This window comes from Patiria miniata, unplaced genomic scaffold, assembly GCF_015706575.1.
Source record: "Patiria miniata isolate m_02_andy unplaced genomic scaffold, ASM1570657v1 HiC_scaffold_6, whole genome shotgun sequence".
NCBI classification, from domain to species: Eukaryota; Metazoa; Echinodermata; class Asteroidea; order Valvatida; family Asterinidae; genus Patiria; species Patiria miniata.
In genome coordinates this window covers 3,781,769-3,802,159 of record NW_024037073.1, presented here as the reverse complement: position 1 = coordinate 3,802,159, position 20,391 = coordinate 3,781,769, and the positions used below count along the sequence as shown (strand labels likewise).

General features: G+C 38.1%; 1 protein-coding gene across 1 annotated transcript in view; it reads left to right on the top strand.

Annotated features, from left to right (window-relative positions):
- LOC119742688 (protein phosphatase 1 regulatory subunit 37-like) overlaps positions 1-20,391 on the top strand; it is a 60,668-nt gene that overhangs the window by 13,887 nt on the left and 26,390 nt on the right. The window contains exons 3-4 of the mRNA XM_038218849.1: positions 2,637-2,682; positions 5,342-5,442. Of these exons, the coding sequence (XP_038074777.1) occupies positions 2,637-2,682; positions 5,342-5,442 (147 nt within the window). The remainder of the gene's footprint in view (positions 1-2,636; positions 2,683-5,341; positions 5,443-20,391) is intronic.

Here is a 20,391-nt window from a genome sequence, read left to right as displayed (position 1 = left end):
AACCATGACAACACAAGCAATTGAACAGTGGGCATTGTGGATTATGGTTGGATGTAAATTGAGTGTTTATTTAATAACCTTGGCTTCATCCATCTGGCATGTCTGGTCATAGACAGAATAATTTGCATGTTACTGTATACAGCTACATGTACATTGAAAGCAATTGGAGAATCTGTGTAAACCAGTCCATTGCATACTGGACACCATAGGGGTTTTCCCAAGGCATATATTCTAATGGCATACTGCAAATAACAGATTAAATAGCCTGGTTGAAAAGAGGGGAAAGATGGATGAAGGAAGCGTTCACCGTCCAAACAGAATACCGTAGCTGTGTCTGGTGGGAATTAAAGGTTCTCAGGCTCAAAAATATTTGCGTGTTTGCTTTTAGCTTGCCGTGCGAAAAGCAGAAAATGTGATTACTGGATGGCATTGCAATCCTGTGGTTGTCAACACAAAAGGGGAATTTTGTTTGTTCTAGCAAGTGGTCGTGGTACTCAAATTGAGGAATTACATTTATCCAAGATCAATATTGTCTCTGGACAGATCTGGACAGGGTCAGTGAGTGAAATCATGAGCCAAGTGTTGAGGTACTGGTGCATGTTCATGTACGTGTTCTACATAGCCCCCGAGGACCGACACACAAAGGGAGAACAACAGATCCTTTCAGTCCTGGGGCGTTGGGTCTTTTGTTCAAAACGGTCCTCTGTAGGTTTGTGTGCACGCTTAGTCTATGGGAGAGTGTTACATGTATATTACAGGGACAACGGGAAACACAAAGCATTGTCCTCGGGGGTATAGTAAAACAAGAGTGTACATGTTCATGTACTTGTACCGGGTATGACCATGAATTGAACCTGTGAAAGGTGATGCAGATGTGTGGCGGATCGGAGTGTACGTGTTATAAAAAGCAAAGAAGTGTACAGCTATCGGCGATAGCAGGCTATTTCCATAATGAAAGTTTTTCAGACTCATTACCCATTGTCAGTACCTGTCCTGCCCTCACTGTATTACATGTATGGTACTAATTAGGAGCAAATTGTTGGTCTTGAATTTAGACTTCCATTGGGAAGGAGATTGAGCGTGATTGTGGATTTAAAAACCCTGCTTTCTCTATTGACATTGTAGGCTGCAGCTTAAGAATTTATAACTTTTTTGTTTGAACCAAATACAAAGAATTCATGAACATGCTGTAAGGATGTGATACTCCTAAGCAGAACATAGGGACCCATATATCACGTTACTGCAATTCCAACCAGAACGCTTTGGTACATTTACATAGCTCAATTGGGTAAAAATTGAACTATGTACAGTATGTACCATGCCGAAGGAAGAAAATGCTCGCTGAACCTTAACCCTTTTAAAAGAACAATTCTACCAAAATCCATCACTCGATCACCCTGCTTCAAAAAAAGGCATTAGTACCAAATCCCCTGAAATCGAAGACCACCACTACTACAGGTGGATTTTGATGGACTTCGTACAGATGGCTCACCTACCAAAATCCCCAAAAATGGGAAAATGGATTTTGGTGCATTTAGGGTTGTCGTTAGGGTTAATACATGCTACATTGGTGTATCAGATTTGATTGCTTTTGCTTTTTGAAGGGAAACAATCATGAATCCAGGTCACTTGCTTTTTGACTCACCATGTAGTTATTAAAATTACCGTAGGAAATGGTTTTCCCATTCCCTTCAGAAGTGGGATTTGGTTACACCGTAATGACATCGCCATAATGACATTTAGCTCACTTAATGACATTCAGCTCAGTAATGACATTTCCCCCTGCTCTTCAAGTTTCAGGTTATTTCAGGATACATTCAACATGCCTCAAATTTCTTTGCTGTGTTGAAATTTAAGAACTCTCCAGAAAAAACACAACAAAGCCAACAACATAATGGGAAAGCATTAGTCATCAACCCAGCGTACATGTGATATCCAGTGTTAAGACTCATGAAGTCTACTCTTTAATCCCTCAAAGTTCAATAACCCCCCCCCCATAACATTATTTTAGCCACTCCCCCATGTAGATACCGTACATGTAAAATGTAAATCTTTCCTCCTGAACATTTTTTTTTCAAATTCAAACAAATATGTTATTCATTGACTCTTTACCACACAAACCTTAGAAGTGGAGTACTGGTACATCATTTGCAGCTATCCAAAAAGTAACCGACAATATTATTGTTGAAAAGCATGCTAGATTTAAAGATAGCAATGGCACTAAACTCCCTGTGAAATTATTCTTTCTGGCATGCTGTCATTTTGAAGAAACAATAAAATGACAAATGATGTACTCAACCTGCTAGTCTACCGACTATCTGTCCAATGGTTACGGTGTTTGACTCATGTGCCGTTGTACATTTGTACGTGGGTTTGAACCCTGACGGGGAACATGGTGCTTGTGTTCTTAGGCAAGACACATTACTACAACATGCCTCTCTCCATGCATGAGTATAAACGGGTCCCTGTGAAGGTAGAGACCAGAATGCGCTGATCTTGAGCCGCTGCAAAAAAACTGGTCTCATGGCCTGATGAACAGGGGTAATATGTGTTAAAAGCACAGCATTATTATACTGCTTTGCACCTTACAAAAAATGTCTTGCTAATGAAAGCTTTGTTTTATCCTTTCTCCTCAGAATATCAAAGACTTCTCCAAAAGAACGGAATGTTTCAGCCTAAAAGGTAAAAGTCAAGCTTTGTTATAAATTAAATTTGTTATGATTTGTCCCGTAATTTAGTACTTTGTTGTTATTTTGACAATGAATAAAACTGCTGCAAACTGCTTACTGACTGGATTGACTCAAATTCAAAACATACAAATCAACAAAATTAGACGGCCTAACGTTGCAACCCTAACAGAATCTTTCTCAAAGGCAAAAATTAGAAAGATTTGAGTAAGTACTACAGATTCTGTTCGGATAGAGATGTTAGGCCTGTCTTTTTAGCCCATTACAGGGTAATCCTATACAATAGCACTGCCCAGGCTTAAGTGACGAGTGACAGTCAGTGCATGTAAGTCAGTCAGGTACAAAGAGGACTATAGGCTGGCCCTCTGGGACCAACAAAAAAAGGCACACAATGGTTACATGTACAAAATTGCATTTTTTGGCATTTCAAAATGGGCAATAAATACTACCTTTTTCAATGCCGTTTTTACAACAGTATTCTTTTTTTGGAACACTGTTGTTCTATAAACTGCAGTTAACAATTTTGTAACTCTTTTGCAATGGAAAATTCTTGAGGAACTGAGGCTAGAGAATGTTGTTGTGCACCATTGAATATTCAATAAACTACAAATGTATACATACTGGATGAACATCAGTTCAGTGAATGCAATATCCATTGACTTGTAATGTAGAGAATGTTCAGGACATTCTTGTATTTAGTTCAAGTTCAGTCCATACATACGTGTACATGTGTACAGTAGGAGGTACATGTACATGTACATACCGGTACAATGTACATACATAATGCAAAGAGCTTGAAATTAGACACAAAACGGTTCAGACAAATGAATTGAAGTCAAGTTCTGAGCTGTCATTTATAAGCAGTGACAAATTCTTCACCGGCTTACAAATTTCTGTTTTTGTTCAGATTATGGTAAATGGTCGGATATTGTCCGATGTCTGGCTGTAATTTCATCCTCAGCTGCGTCTGCATTTACATTTCTGTGCATTCTTGGTATAGGCCTATACATGTATATATGTACATGTTTACTGCACCCATTCTACACGCTCAGATTATAAATGCTAATATGTGCAAAGTAATGCCTAACCAAATTTATAGCCCATGGTTGTCCACATTGAGATGGATATTGTACATTTACACTTTATGTAAGCTGTACAATTTACCATAATGTGATGTCCCATGCCTAGAATCTATGTGCTCTACGTACATGTACCGGTACATGTATGAATACGAGTCACCATAAAAGAAATTAACATGGATGAAACTTGAGAAACATTAAGCATGTAAATCTTAGTCGTGAAATACATAAATAACAGAAGGATGTCGCTTGAAGGGACCCGGTACAAAGATCATTTGTATCTGTTCCCATAGCGAGCCTGGTTGTGTCACGATCTTAAATATTTATAGTGCTTAGCCCAGATATGTCAATCAATTAAGCATTGGTTGTCCCTGAAAATTTCAGTAAATATAATTTTTGGAGTCAATATACATGTACAGTAATATTTTAATAATAACACCCATTTTTTTTACTGTGGTAAGTGTACCGGTGCCTTTCTATGTGCGTGTATGTTAAATAGCTCATTTGGGTATTTTCAATATGAAAACGAAAGCTTTGACGCTCAATTCTTGAATGAATCCAATTATTTGGCTAAACGTGTTTCATTTTATTTAACCAAAAGTAATCATTTTTGGTTCAGAAACCTGGCTCGTGACATTGCATTGATCTACATGTCTTTGTATGTGTTTAGAATGCAATAGATTAATTGGCGTCGTTTAAAAGAGACAATTTAAAACACAAAACTGCAAATTTTGCATCAGTAGCACTTAGCAATGGAATCCACCTTCGAAACCTAAAAAAAATCCAAATATGTTTTCTCTGTTTTCTCAAAATGTCTACTGATAAAAATTAAACAGTTAATAGTTGAACCCTATACTTCAGATTTTAGGCAATTTTGTGGATTCAAATCCCAAAAATAATAAAAAGTAATCATTTCCACTGCACATTTTCCAAGCAAAATTGTTCAAATGTGCCTTACACTTTGTTACAGTATGAACAATAAAACTTTATTTAAAATTCAATTAAAAAACACTAAAACCTACAATAATCAAGTCACAATCTTAAAAAAGAATGGTACTTGAATACTACAGATAAAATACAAGTTATTCATTTAAAACCCATAAACTGTTAACTTCGAAAAGGAGCAAATCCCCATGCAATAAAGATACAAAAATGGTCCGATGTAGTGATGTACCGTTACATGCACCATTAATGCCACATTACCATGTCACTTATAACATTCAATTTCTTAAGGAATTTACATTTCACTAATTACGTGTAGTTTCTTTCAGACAAGTTACAAATGTGTATGTACTTGTTATGCACCCTACTTAAATTGCTAAAAGTCTCACTAATTTAAGATTTTTAGCAATTTTGTTGCTTTAATTAAACCAAAAATGGTCCAATGTACATGTGTACGTTCAGTGCCACATTGCCATTTGTTGCTCATCTCATTCAATACCTTAATGATTTGTTCTGTAAATATTCTTGAAATTTAATTGACATTTTAATCAATGACTTCCTTTCAGACAATTACATCCTTTCAGACGTGCTGCATTTTCTCTCATTAATTTTTCCTCATGTTGCTTTTCACAGGAGAGAAAGTAGACATCCGTGTAGTTGAAACACTGGAGGAAGTGTTCAAGCGTGTCCAATTCAACACAGTGGATATGGAAGCTTGCAGCCTGGATGATGAGGTAAAAAAAAAATTAAAAAAATCCTGACCATGCTTATTAAACAGCGTCCCATTGGGAGAAGATGTGATCACCATCTATATATGCGCATAGCTTACCCCCTCGTGAGACAGATGTTATTGGAGTTGCCCACTGAAGGAGATTAATTTTTGTAATTTGCCAAATCATTTTAATACATTACACTTCTCTTGGGATTGAGAACAAACAGTAGTTAAATCAGGGTTTGTTGCATATATATATGTATGCTTATTAAGGTACACCCACTGTTTCTAATGCAGCGAAACTGTGAATAAGTGCACGCAAGCATTGACACAACGCGCACGCAGTTGCTATAATTTGTCGATTCAGAGCTTGACATCGCATAGCTGCAATCGGCTACTGTATAATAAGAATGTGTCCCGGACGCTGATTTCGGGCACAATTCCAAATATGACTTGACAACTTTTGAATTGAAATCGAGGTCCTAGAATATTGTTTCCTCACTGAGCTAAAAGCTCATCAGGTTAGTTGTTCAGCACCCGTCTTTAGATTTTGAGCACTTTTGTTGCTTCAAATGGAAAAAAATGCACAAATGACAAATGATACACTCTGCCTTAAAAATTGGTCAAATATCCGCTACATTGTATTCCGTTACCTCTTCTTGATATGATTTTGATAAGCTCTTTTTCAATTATCAGGAAGTACAGACACACACAAAATATTAAAATATTCGATAAGTCCGAGTTAGAATAATCGAATACTCAATTATTCGGCAATGCACAGCTCTACAAGGCAGTGATCTTTAAAGACTCTGGATTGTATTTCGGCGGGCACAGCAGAGTGACTTTTAAAGGCGATGGAAAGCACACCTTTAAAAATCTCACCTTACTTGAAATTGGTGGAGATTTCAAAGATTTGCGGGAGTTGTTTTTGCCGCCGTATGTTACTTGACACGACAAACTAAATGCAGGAAGATTGTCCGTACATTGTACATGTAGATACCATGAGCAGTGGGTCGAGAGACTTTTAAGTGTCCTGCCTGCTTTAACAATATTTGTAAGCGGTTGTGGGTTGTTGGCTGTTGGCTAAAATTCCATCTTCGTTTTTGGTGGATTTGCCTGGTGGGCAGGTTTTCTGTTAAGAGGTCTACCGGTAACTGTCATCATGAAAATCATTGTAATCATTGTTATCATCATGCATACGTGTACACATACATGTACATACCGCCAGTAATACCTATACATGTTATCATTCTTTTCCCTGTAAAATTTGGGCCTTGAATCAAACAGAATTTTTTTTCTCAAGGGCCTTAGAAGTGAGAGAAACCATGTGATTTTATTTTGGACATGATGAAAAAAGCTTGTCTTTACATGGATCAGTTGTTGTTATGGTTTGTGTAACAGAGATGGAGGCGAGGTACATAAAAAAAACCACTTTTGATGTGGCCAGTAATTTACCAGTCTTGTTCTACTGTTGCATGTATTCACTCTCCCATACATCTACTTCAAGATTTTCAGATTATGTTCACAATCCTCACCATCATTTGCATTATCTGAAACACAATCACGGTTGCCATGGTTACCAGTGCAGTCCCATCGCAACAATTAAAAAAAAACATCCGGCCCATTATCTTAATCATCAGTCTCGACAACTTTCCGACCGATGTTTTTCCGGTCATGCACAAACCTCGTCGCCTCTCCTTATCCTACACTTCGATGTAATTGTCTCCATTTCCTCTTGTATATTCCTCCAACCGAGGCCGTCATCATGTGGGCTGACCATGCATTCAGCATCGGCAAGACACCTGCCCGGTAATTAAGTGCAAATTTCTGAGACAGGAAAATGGAGGCAGTTTTTTTCCCTGAAGGCCTTCTCAGCCAGCCATTTTCCCTTCTTCACTTGACTGATAGATAGTTAAGGGGTCTAGACAGTAAGCAAAATTTGTTTGGACAGTGGAAACTTCTCGACAGGCATGATCATTTTCGTTTTCCAATTATTTTCTCCTTTCCTTTCCGATTATTTCTCCCATTTTCAGCATTCTGTACTGTAGACATTACACTTTTGGGGCCTACAGGACACTATTTCCTATTTTTGTTCCGGAGGGTCAAGTATCATGCCTGTTGTAGAGCTAAAGCCAAAAAACTTGAGACTTATCAAAAAATTATCACAAAATATCCCTCGATAGCTATAAAAAAAAATTTGCTTTTTCTTTTGTCCTGTCCTGAAGGATTCCTTCTACTACAGTAAGTGTGTACATGTACCTATGCACAGTCTTGCACATGTTTATGTACGTGTTTACATATGTACCTTGTACATTTATGTGCCGGTACAGTGATGTTATTTGGAAATTTCCGTAGAAATCTGTTGTATAGTTTTCTTTATATTTTATTAACAACATTTTTTTCAAATCAAATACCGTACATGTGTATTTTAGTGCTGTAATTGGCACTCACTATCTGTTATTAGTGAAATTCATTTTAAGATTCATGACGGAAAAGACAATGTTGTGTACAGTTTGTTTATTTGTTGGCATACATTTTTGGCATAATTCATTCAGTCAATAAATAAAAAGCCAATCACAGAATCTTCACTGTTGAACCCAACACCATGCACCATGCATCTGTGTTTGAACATGATCACCCCCGATATGTACGCTCTGCCAGTGCAGAACGCTCTACCGGTAGATAATGTGTAGTGTAAAATCCAACACTGTCGACTGACCGTCCGTCGGTCTGGCAATTGAGCATATACTTACATCTCATTGCTTGCCTCTGCTACGACAGTCAGCGGGGAAAGTACAAGTACTCATTCTCCGAGGACCAACATTGCCCTCAGTGAAATGTCGAGATTATAACGGTGAGGTATTTGCCCTGCACCAAAGACCTCTTTGTAAACGATTGTCGCGATAGTTATCGGTGTGCTTGGCTGCCTTTAGAGACATGCTGTCTGCTTTGATGTAAATCTTTCCTTTTTTATGGCGGTAGGATACAGGGAAAGGGATGGGGAAAAGAGATCCATGGTCGATTTGGTGGAAGTACAAGTGAGGATGGGGAGCAAATCTTGTGGTAATACATTCGTGGTGTGGGTTGGAATGTTCTTGCTTGGCTGGCTTGCTGGAAGCTAAGAGGGCTGTTAGGCTGGCACGCCTGTTGGCTGGCTTGTTGGCTGGCTTGCTCCCCTGCTGCCCGACATGCTAGCTGGCATGCTGGCTGGCTGTCTGGGTGGGTTGCGGGTTGGCTGTTTGTTGGTTGGCTGGCTGGCTTGCCTGCTGGCTGGTTGGCTGACTGGCTGGCTCCCCTGACGGCAAGCTGGCCTTCTGTCTAGCTGGCTGTCTGGCTGGTTTTGCTGACCAGCTGGTTGTCCTGAGGCTGGCTTGGCTAGCTGGCTGGCTTGCTCCCCGGGTGGTTTGCTGGTTGGTTGCCTACATGTAGCTGGCTTTCTCCCCGGTTGGCTGACTAACTGACTGGCTTATGGGGAGGCTGGCTGGTTGTAGACTGGATTGTTTGCTGACTGGCTTGTAACTTGACTAGCTACCGATACAGGCTCATTATCCAATTTTTCTTGCTGTTTTGTCCGGCTTGTGTCTGCTACTCTGCTTGTACATCAGGCTATTTGGATTTTGTCTGCCCAACATTGATTTAGTCATGGAGCTTTAAGAAGGGTTAGCTCCATGATTTAGTGAACGTGTATATTAATATATGATTAGGTGGAATTAAGAATTTGGCAGCCTAGTGGTAAAGTAGAAGTAAATGGTCAATCGTTAATTGCTAGTACATTCTGAGGTTTTGATGTTATTTTTATGCCATCTTCTTCTTGCTTCTGTTCTCTAATTGATTTCTATCCGTCTTCTTGTTCAGTTTCATCCCATTGTTGACCTTGTTTATACTGCTGATACCCTGCATACTCATTTGTCTGCTAAGTTGGAGTTACCATTGTGTGAAATCAGTAAGCCAAACACTCCTTGCCACCTTACCTCAGGTTTTTGGTTATCAAATTACCGTCAAAATATGAGATGCATGAAAGGGCCTTCTCCTGATAAATTCTACAACAATAGGATTCTTAGATTCCTGAAGAACAATAGCAGTGCACCGGCACACTGGTACACACGCTGTACATGAAAATGCGGCACTGCTCTTCAACTCAATAAGACAGATGAAAGGGTGTTCAAAGGAAAGCTACTTCATCAGTTCTTAGGTTGCTTCATGTGGCTGTGTGTACCACTACCCCCTCCAGTGGTGAAAGGGCACCAGTATCAATGTATCCATTGGTGGCCATTCATGAAGACGGTTACTGCTCATGCCAATGTTGGCAAACGTCATACTATTAAAAGTTGTTGATTGTTCTACATTCAATCAGAAAAGTAATTGTACTGTTTAAATAGTGTTGGAATTTCATCCACTAACATGTTTAAAGCTGGTATATGTATGCTTTTTGGGTGTGGCACCCCGAAAAATAGATTTTCAAATTGAATTGATAATTTTCTGGCATTACATTAGTTATGAGCTTTCCAATGAGACATCGAACAAACAAATCTGCCCACAATAAGTAATGAATAGACGGAAGTAATTTATTTGTTAGGCCAAAAAAAAAAACAAGTCGGTCTCTGGTCAGCGCGCAAAAAAAACAACAAGTCAGTCGCTGGTCAGCGCGCGTCGATTTTAATCATGCGCGTCAATCTTTTTTTTTCAAATTGTTTTGCGGTAGCTCCAACAGCGCCCTCTATTGCCGCACCTCCTCAATTTTTTTTACCAAAGAGCACCAAGGAATGGGAAATTGCACCAAGGCAAATGATCGAGAGCACCAAGGCAAATTATGGAGGACACCAATGTACATGAGGACACCAAAAAAGCAAAATAGTACCCCACCTTGTCTGTACAATCCCAATGTACATGAGGACACCAAAAAAGCAAAATAGTACCCCACCTTGTCTGTACAATCCAAGCTTGAAGAAAAAAAAAAAAAAAGCCGCGTCCCCGCGTCAATTCCGGAACTTTGGTCTGACCAGAGACCGAAAAAATTTGTTTTGGCTTTACCAAAGAGCACCAAGGAATGGGAAATTGCACCAAGGCAAATGATCGAGAGCACCAAGGCAAATTATGGAGGACACCAATGTACATGAGGACACCAACAAAGCAAAATAGTACCCCACCTTGTCTGTTCAATCCAAGCTTGAAGAAAAAAAAAAGAAAAGCCGCGTCAATTCCGGAACTTTGGTCTGACCAGAGACCGAACAAATTTGTTTTGGCCTTACAGGACATTAATAATTCCTTAAAATTTCGAAAAGCAAGTAAACACATATTCATTAAGCAAATGTGAATCCACAACAATGTTACACACTTCAAAAGTTTAACAACAGTTTAGCAAAACTTGAAAAGCCGAACTATCGGTAGCCATTTATAAACCAACTTATTGTTACATGTACGTGTGTTGTAAGTCAAAGCAAGTCAAAAACACCAAAAAAACAAATAATACATATTTGTATACATGTACGACGGACAAGGCAAATTTAATCATCCATTCGTGAATGTAGAAATATGCAAACTTTTTTTCAGAAATTCCTAATTATTATGAGGAATGAAGAGTAAAAATGGATGGCGTTGTTTACAACAGGAGGTAATAACATTACTGATGTAGAAATTCTCAGTGCTGGAAACTGTGCAGTATCGGCAGATAGGGCATATGCTAGTTCAAACTTGAGTTCATAGTACGACCAAAGACAATTCAGCAGCTGGCTATATCATAGGTAACAGATGACAGATGGGAGTTGATTTAATAGCAGAAATGACGTCATTACAGATCGTGAGCTGTTTATACAACCTGCAGGAAATTTTGGCTATTTAATTAATGCGGTAATCAGTCTTGCTACATCGTTAAGGTTCTTAGTTATTTAACCCTAACTCCCTACTGTCTTTTACTAAGTACTGGACCAAGTCCGCCAAAATCCATCAATCACACTGCTTCAAATGCATGTTTTGCTTTAGGCCTCCAGGCCCAAGTCCATCATACTCCATCAATATTTAGTCAAACCAGGCCTGCAGGACCAAGTCCCCAAATATCCACCAAAATGGTGGGGGTGGGGGGGGGGGGGCGGAGGAATGGATTTGATAGAGTTGGGGTGGTTAGGGTTGTTCTGGCTGCTTTTGTGCTTGTTAGGAGGAATCAACACATCAGACTGTTGAATGTGGTTGCCTCGGGAATAGAGATATTACGTCACTTCACATAAATAATGCAAGTGTTGGTGAATTAAACACATGTTGCTACTTCAGCATAGTGTGAATGAACCTCAAAATTATACTGAACTAATCATTGAGAAGTTTCTGGAACATTTAATATATAATAATAATTTTGGGAAGCTAATCATCCTTACTCGCAACTGAGAAGCTGAATTGTGAAGGACGCGGCTACAACGTGGTCGGGCCGCTGGCACGTAAAGGCGCCTTTGGCAGCCAGCCATACATGTATGACACATCACGGACCACAGCCAGAGATTGAAAGTGTCTGATTTTTTTTCGGTAGGAGGAAAACCGGAGCATATGTTCAATTCCATCCAATTTCCCTGCCATGCCTTTTACACAGGCTAGTCACAAACAGTCAGATCATATTTCCAGCGAGCATTGTGAATAGTCAAATTCAGTCAACAGACAAAAGCAGGATACTGGCGGCACAGCTGTCTTACATGTATCAATCACCTACAGTCAAAGCACATTATATCAAGTTACCTTTAATAACTGTTGAAAACAGTCACTTGTTTGATTTTGATTGAAAGGACAACTTGGCACAGAATGTATGTCAAGAAGGGTTAAACCATGATGTTAGAGTACAGTGACTAGTCCAGATGTCTCCAGTTCACTTTTTTTGATACATACAGTAAAGCTTTCAGATACATAAGTTTTTTGAGAAAAAAATCATCCAATCTTTACACACTGCACTTACTTTGGTTTTTGATACTTTTTGCAGATTTTGACATTTGAGGGGGAAAAATATATTGACTGTATATATTTTGGGGGCTGGGGGATTACTGCATACTTTTATTTCATCATTGAGGCAATGATGCTGCTTTCTGACGTCTTGAGACAAAAAATAATCTGATTGTACATGTACATGCAATGAAATTGGGGGAAGGAATTTAATACATCACTTAAAAGTCATCATTGATGCACTGATACAAATGGCACTTGATTTTGAATATTTTTGTGTGTGCTGATTTGACATTTGAGGAACAAAATTACGGTGTACCGGTATATGCATGGACTGTGTACATCTTGTTGGTACAGATTGAATGCATTATTTAAGTTGTCTGCAGACTCATCGATACAAATGGCACTTAATTTGCAGCATAACAAATTCCACAAAAATATAAAGCTTTAAACCAAAACTTAAACAAATCCAAATGCCACAATTGAAACATGTATCTTTTTGAAGCTTATTAGCTCTATGTTATTCAAATACACATGTAGGTTATTTCAAATATTATTCAACAATTAAAATTATTCAGCTTGGTCAAGGACCAAATACCACAGAATACTGCATGTGTTGTGCGCACTTGTATATGGACAGAAATGCGTACTACAGGTAACTACTCAGCAGTATTTTGTAGCTAATATGAACGGTTAGGATTCAATTTAAAAATATATGTATATAGTCACACACCCACAAATCAATTTGTCTGAGTATGGTATGTCTGGCACCATGGTGTTTTCAGCTGATGTGTACTACCATGACTACAGCACACAAATCGAATGTATTAAATCATTGAAGTAACTAACTTAAATACATCAATACGATTATGTCAACTAGTTCCCCAAATCAGCCAGAATATTAGAATAGTTCTGTCGTGAACTCGATAAATGAAGCAAAGGAGAAACAGTTTTAACTTCAAAATGAAAATATAAATTTAATTCAAAAGAAAAAATCTAAATAAAGTATTTACAAAAATATTTACAGAGTAATCAAGCTAAATCAGAGGAGCTTCCTCAAATCAATAAAATTCAACAAACTCAAGAATGACCAACAAAATTTAGGATTTCCTCAAAATATTAAACTCAAAAGTGAACGCAATAAACAGAAAATATAACTCATGCAACTTCTCAAGTCAAACCAAATTAAACAGCAAATTAAGCAGCAAATTAATAGACAGTTAATCCGCAATGCCTAAAAATTTTTGCAAACTTTGCAACTGCAAGTAAAAGCAAACTAAAATTCAGCAAAAACAAAATTTAACTTTTATTATGCTTGCTTTCAAATTTAACAGAATATACGTCCCACACAGTGGCAGAAATTTAATGCAGAGGTTTATGTCACCCCCAGACACATAGATCATATGTGGGCAACATGGTAAGGACGTTGCTATTAGTATCGATCATCACCTCCGCAATTCGCCAGCCTCTCCGATGTGCCTCTCCTTAAGGGCTCTTCCTCCTTAACATCCATTCAATGTCTTTGGGTTTTCTTTAGTTTCCTTGTACAAAGAAATCCCGCGAAGATTATTGATTAGTACCGGTAGGCTTTCAGCGTTCACTGGTGCCCTTGATGGTGTGAACCAGTGGATTTTTTTCCCCTTTTCTAGTTGTTGTCAGTGTATATGTTTCTCTGGCTGATGATGCTGTATTATCTTTCGTTGCCTGTAGTCATTTCTTATGAAGTTATGATTCACAGTGAGAATCTTTTCAATGAATTGCATTACATGCTCATGTTGTTTTCTCTGAGATCAGATTTTAACAAGATGTTGCAAGCTTTCATCATTTCCGGTTCGCGGTGTAGAACATGATTATTATGTCAGTTTACCCAAATAATATTCCTCTACTTTCATTAATGAAACAGTCAAGTCAAAATTGATAACACCTAGATTTTAAATGCAAACATGATTTGGAATATCTTTTAATCCAACTAATCAAACATGGTACATGTACTGAACTATGTTTTGTAGCAAAACGTTGGCTTACAGGGGAAATTTTAAAGGTAGAGAAATCATTTGTCATTTGTGCATTTTTTTCCGTTTGAAGCAACAAAAGTGCTCAAAATCTAAAGAAGGGTGCTTATCAACTAACCTGATGAAGTTTCAGCTCAGTGAATGCTGTATATTTCAACAAAAAAAACCCAATATTCTAGGATCTTGTTTTCAATTCAAAATTTGCCATGTGTTGAATTGCACCCGAAATCAGTGTCTGGGACACGTTCTCATTCAGCCGATTGCTGCTACGCGATGTCACTCACTGAACTGACCAATAATAGCATAGCGCATGTGTGTTGTGTCAAGGCTTCGCCGAATTAAAAACGAAAGTCCACTAACGGAGATTTCCAAAATTGGGTCTTTAGATGCATCGTTGGCAAGGCCTTCTTTTGTTGATTTCTTCAAAATGACAGCATGCCAGAAAGAATAATTTCACAGCAGTCTAGTGCCATATTATTATTACTATCAAGATCCCTAACCCTCCAGAGTGTTTTGGCTAGAAACCCTGCCGAATGCAGCAACATGCAACATTTGTCTAAGTGAACTAAAACAAGTATACTTTTCAACAATAATTTTGTCAGTTATTTTTTTGGATAGCTGCAAATGATGTACACTACCTTTAAATAAAGCATGGTCTGAAGTGAATAAAAATAACATGCCTAGAATGTTCAGTTCATGAGAGGCAAAATGAAAACAAAGCACTTGAACATTTAACATTTGTGGGTGGACATGATTGTCAAGGCAACATCACGCGGGCATAAAGTGATCTGTTGAATGATCATTTATTAATAAGTGATCTTCAGTTAATCATTCAAATTGTCATTTGGCTTTTAATTGAGTGGCTTGGCAATAGCTTAGAAACCTGTATAATAATAATAAAACTGACAATATTTCATGATTTGACTGATGTTGTCTTTTTGTAATACCGGTAAGTGCGTTATTTGTGTGGGCTGCTGCATCAAAAATCCGAATCGCGAAAATTGCATGATACCACTTTTATCTCATCAAATAATGTTGTCACAGTTAATAATGACTTGAGCACATTGCAAAATATGTCATCTCTGATTAAGCTAAAAGAAGTTAATGTATTTTTTTCCCATTGTATCACTGGCACTTAACGATAATAATAATAAATTATAATAACAGTTCAAGAGTCTGTTTCATCATTATTACCCAAAATAAGTATGGGTGTGTGAACTTAGAACTTTGGAGAAAAGCTTGAATTTCCGGTGTGGGCCGTATAACATTTTTTGTCTGAAGTTATACACTTGACCAAACTTTGATGACCCCTCCTAATATTTGGACACAATTTGTGAAAGTAGAAACTATACTCTGAGGTAGGGAGTAAAAAGTACTAACCTGATGAATCAGTGAAAGTAATATATCAGATGTAGTTAATAAGGGGTAAAGCTTCAAAAGTCAGACGAGCCCAATTTTATGTCACACAGTGACCAAAGAATGGCCCTCCACCAGAAGTTTGAACAAAATACATTGAACCTGTGGATTTTTAATAGTACAGCGCTTCAATATCTTTGATACATGGAAAGTGGTTTTTAAATAATTCATATTACTTATTATTATTGTTATTACAGTGAAATCTCGATAAGTCAAACTCTGATAACTCAAAACAACTGTTTTAAAAGTCAAACAAGGAATCCATTCCCTTCAGTAGTATAACAATGATATACAACCCTGCTTAACTCAAAACTCTGCTTAAGTCAAATTTTGAACCTGTTCCCTTGAGGTTTGACTTATCAAGATTTCACTGTAGTTTCAGTAAGCAAAATCGTAGGCAATTTTATAACTTTTGCAACACAAAAATTTCACAGATCACCAAAACCAAATCAGTTTTTACAATACAAAATCAAACACGAAAGCAGTTTGCTACGCACAATTTTTCTTAAGAAAGTGCTTGTTAGTTTTAAGTGCGTTTCGAATGGGACGATGTAGTCTTGGTTCCAAGACGTTTTTAGCAGTGCGGTGTTTCAGTACGCACCGATTATTAGACTGCAACAATTCACCGAAGCAGGCGCTACACACATGCTTACAAGCCACAAGGACGTCTTGGGAAACTTGTGCTTCTGCTCGGAAAATTCCGAGGAGAATTGTGTGGCATTTATGTCTGGTTTCTGTCCTTACTGCTGTGCAGTTTTCCATGCACTATCCAATGCACATGCACGTTGCATCACCTGACTAACGGTTTTCAGAACAGCACTGTTGTGTCCATACCACTGCGCATGCACTGTTATTTTGCATATTAAGTCACGCCCTATTGCAATGCAAGATTCCCAAGATGGTCTTCGTGAGTGGTTTGCCGACCGAGTCGGGTTCGTGGATGGGAACATGCATGCTGCACTGCTGCGGGGTTCAAAGGCTGTACTGTCTATCATGAATAAACCCCGCTTAGTAAAAGCGTCTTGCACCGAGACTAGGGAAGATGCAGACTGTGCTCTTAACACTTGCACTTTGCTCAGTGTTGATGTATTGATATTTGTTTTCCAAACAATAAAGGGCTGACTACCTGTACGTGTTTGTTGAGGCACGGTTGAGGTGTCAAGTTTCTAGGAAAATGCCAGGGATGTACATGTACATGTGATAATGGATTTGGTGGGGTCATTGATATATTTCATGAAAATGGGATCAATAAAATAAATTCAAAGGATTGAAATATTTGACCAAAAAACACCAACTAAATACATTTGGTATTTTGTAGAAGGTCTGACATTCTTGCTGTACATACATGTACATGTAGCAGTTTTTCCTGTTGTTCCATTTTTTAATTTTTTAGATTTTCCTTGTATTTCGACAACAGTAATTTGCCACTGTTTGAAGTGAAAATGACCTGAACTAACTACATGTATACCTCTAAATTGCTGCATTTACAAGTTGACAGAACCCTACAGACACACTCCCCTATACTTTCGCCGAATGCATGTACCACTAGTTGTACTGTTATGTACGTACATGTACATGTACTTATTGCCATAGATTTATATCTCATCATACAGCTCCTTAAGAAAAAGCCCCATGTCCTTTCCCTTAAGTTGACAGTAGCCGCATAATTGATTGATTGCCTTATAAGCAATGTCAGGGTGCAGTTGAGTCCAACATCCTTCTTCCTTGATGATGAGGGTAAGGGGGGAGGGGGTTGGCATTATCTTATCCGCGCTCGAGGGACACATTTCTAGCACGTCGTGTCAGTTCCGTCATCCATTACACTCATTCTTGGTCATTTGTTCTCAGAGCCCCCCTAGCCCCCCCCCCCTACCATTGAGTAGGATGAATTCGTGAGGCTGCATTCAGCTTTCACGGTCGAGCTGAATCAAGTCGCTCGTGTTTGTAACAAGTGGTTGTAAGGCAGCAGTGCAGTCTGCAGTGGTTTGATTTAACATGCAAATGGTGATTTGTCCAGAATGCGGAAATTGTGAAATGAAATTTATATGTTTAATGTCGAATCTGTAGGCCTACCTTTGAATTTTTTGGCTGACTGAGTCTCCTTAGGTTTTCCCAGTTTTTGCCCACTTAGCATAAATTAATTTTACTTTCATCTGTCTGTCACATACCGGTATGTTGAAATATATCTTAAGTCCATTTTAGTTGATTTTTTTATGAGAAATTCAACAAAAATGGAATTAATGTTTTTGTAGTAGAGTCTCTAATGTACATGTATGCACTAATGTATGCAATGCCTTTCTCATGTACATGTTCAACTAGCTAAACGTAAGATAGCTAAACGTAAGTGTAAGCGTATCCGTTCGCTTGCGAAACCTCCCTACTGTAACTTGTTTATCCTTCATTTTGACAACTGTCAATGCCTTTACCTACATGTATGTATGGGCAATTCCATGAGAATGTGGACATGGCTGGAAAATGAAAACTTATAATCTTTAAAATTACAAGCAGCATAACCTCAAATGAGGTATCAAATTAATCAAATTATTTGAATGATATGACAGTGAGATGGAATATGGTCGAGTGTATTTTTTTCTAAAAAAAAAATGGTATTTTGCCTTAAGCTATAGATTTGGTGTTGTTGTGAGTTTCTGTTTTTCAGGAAGAGAAAAAGGTTTGTATTCTACGCCAAAAGAGTTTTTTGTTTGATTATTAGTTTCTTAAACGTTTAAAATTGTACCAAAGAGGAGTACCAAAGAGCTGTAACGTGACTTAACTGAAGTTGAGTTACATGTACCGAAATATATCCCTCTTGATTGATTATTTCTTAATAATTGCAATGGTACAACATGTCTTATACCCTAATGATGAAAGGGCACTGATAAGATTTTGATCGGTGCACTTTGTGAGGAAAACTTTCAAACGCAAGGAATTTCCCCCATTTCCTTTTTGTGTAACGTGAGTTACCAATAAAAAAACATTGCCAGACCAACAGAAGTTCATTTAGTTGGCCCTTTTTTGTTGTAGTTTAGTGTTAGTCACATAAGATCAAGGGATCTTCTGTGAGAAAAATCCAGACCCTGCGTTTGGAGGGCCGGCCCTCCAAACGCAACGTGAGTTACCTTGGAATTACCCACATGCATACATCCATGTACTGTATATTCTCTCCAGAGCAATATCTTGTCTGTCTTCCTCTGGTGGGCCAGACCAATAAGAAGTCTCGTCTCATATTCCTTGATTCTATAAACAGGAGAAAAAAACTGACAGATTTAATCAACTCCTTCAAGCCAAGTAGTCATAGAATTACACAGTCACACAATACATGTAGGCCACAATTTTGGCCAAGCGAGGACACTGGAATAAGCCCAGTGTACTGGTTCAAAAAAATGAAAACAATTCTACAACAAAAAATCATCAAAGTACTTAGCATCCAAATTTCTGTTGGCAGAAAATATTTGTTTTTGTAAAAAAAAAGGGTCCTGTGTGATTTCCCAAATTCAATTTCCAGAAATTAGGGTTGTCCATTTTTTGGGCTTCATACATGCACTTGTTCATGATATGAACATACTGATGAATGTACGGTTACATACATGTACATGTATGTACCGTATATAGAGAAATACAGTATTTTTTATAGTATAACAAAGCTATTAAGTGAAATTTAGGTTTCATTTTTGTCCTCAACAGAAGCCTCTATGAAAGTTACAACATTTGTTTTTGCTGTAATTTTCAGAAATGGATGGATTTGTGGGGTTATTATTTTATAGCAAATATTGTTACACTGACTTGTTTGAAGTTTTGTGTTTGTAGAGGCTGGAAAAACCAAGAAAAACAATCATATACTAGGTAGTCTGGTTCCCTGACCCCCACTTACGATGAAACGGAGCAATTTATGGACGTTGGGGAATTGTAAGCTCGGGGAACCAGTCTATCTGGCTTGTACCTGTTCATAGGTGTGTAATCGATTGCAAACAAAATGCGGACTCACTAAATATGGTAAATTGGGGGCAGTATTTGAAAAAAAACACAGTTTGTTTCCAACGCTGGTCGGCCGCCCAGCGTTGGAAATTGATACAAAAATACCACTTTTCTTGAAAATGTCAGCGCACCACGTGCCATGATTTTACAGGATGTTTTAGACTTGTCATTCACTTACAGCCCAGTAAGGGATTTCGTGACAATTTGGTAGTTTTGTTTTTTGATGTTTGCAAATGCTGTATATATTCCCTTTAAGTGAGAGGTTTCATTTTTGTCCTCAACAGAACCCCTATCTATGTACGTGTAGATGTTTACACGAAACATGTATGTGATGGTTGTATACATTTGTACTTTGTATTAATTTCTTTCCTAACAAGTAACGTTCACACCCTGCAAAAATGTGTTTGTAATGATGTGCGTATAATGTATATACGATGATGCACATGCATGTTCATGCATGTACCGGTACATACATCAACCACTTTGCCAGCAAAACGCTTTCTGCTTTGCTTGTTGTGCACAGTGTACATGTACATGTATGAACGTGGCAAATTCAATTAAAACAGTTACATCCGGTGCATACACCATGGCAAGAAAATAAAATTACCCAGGGCGAGACATTATGTGCACTCGATACATGGTAATGTTAAGTG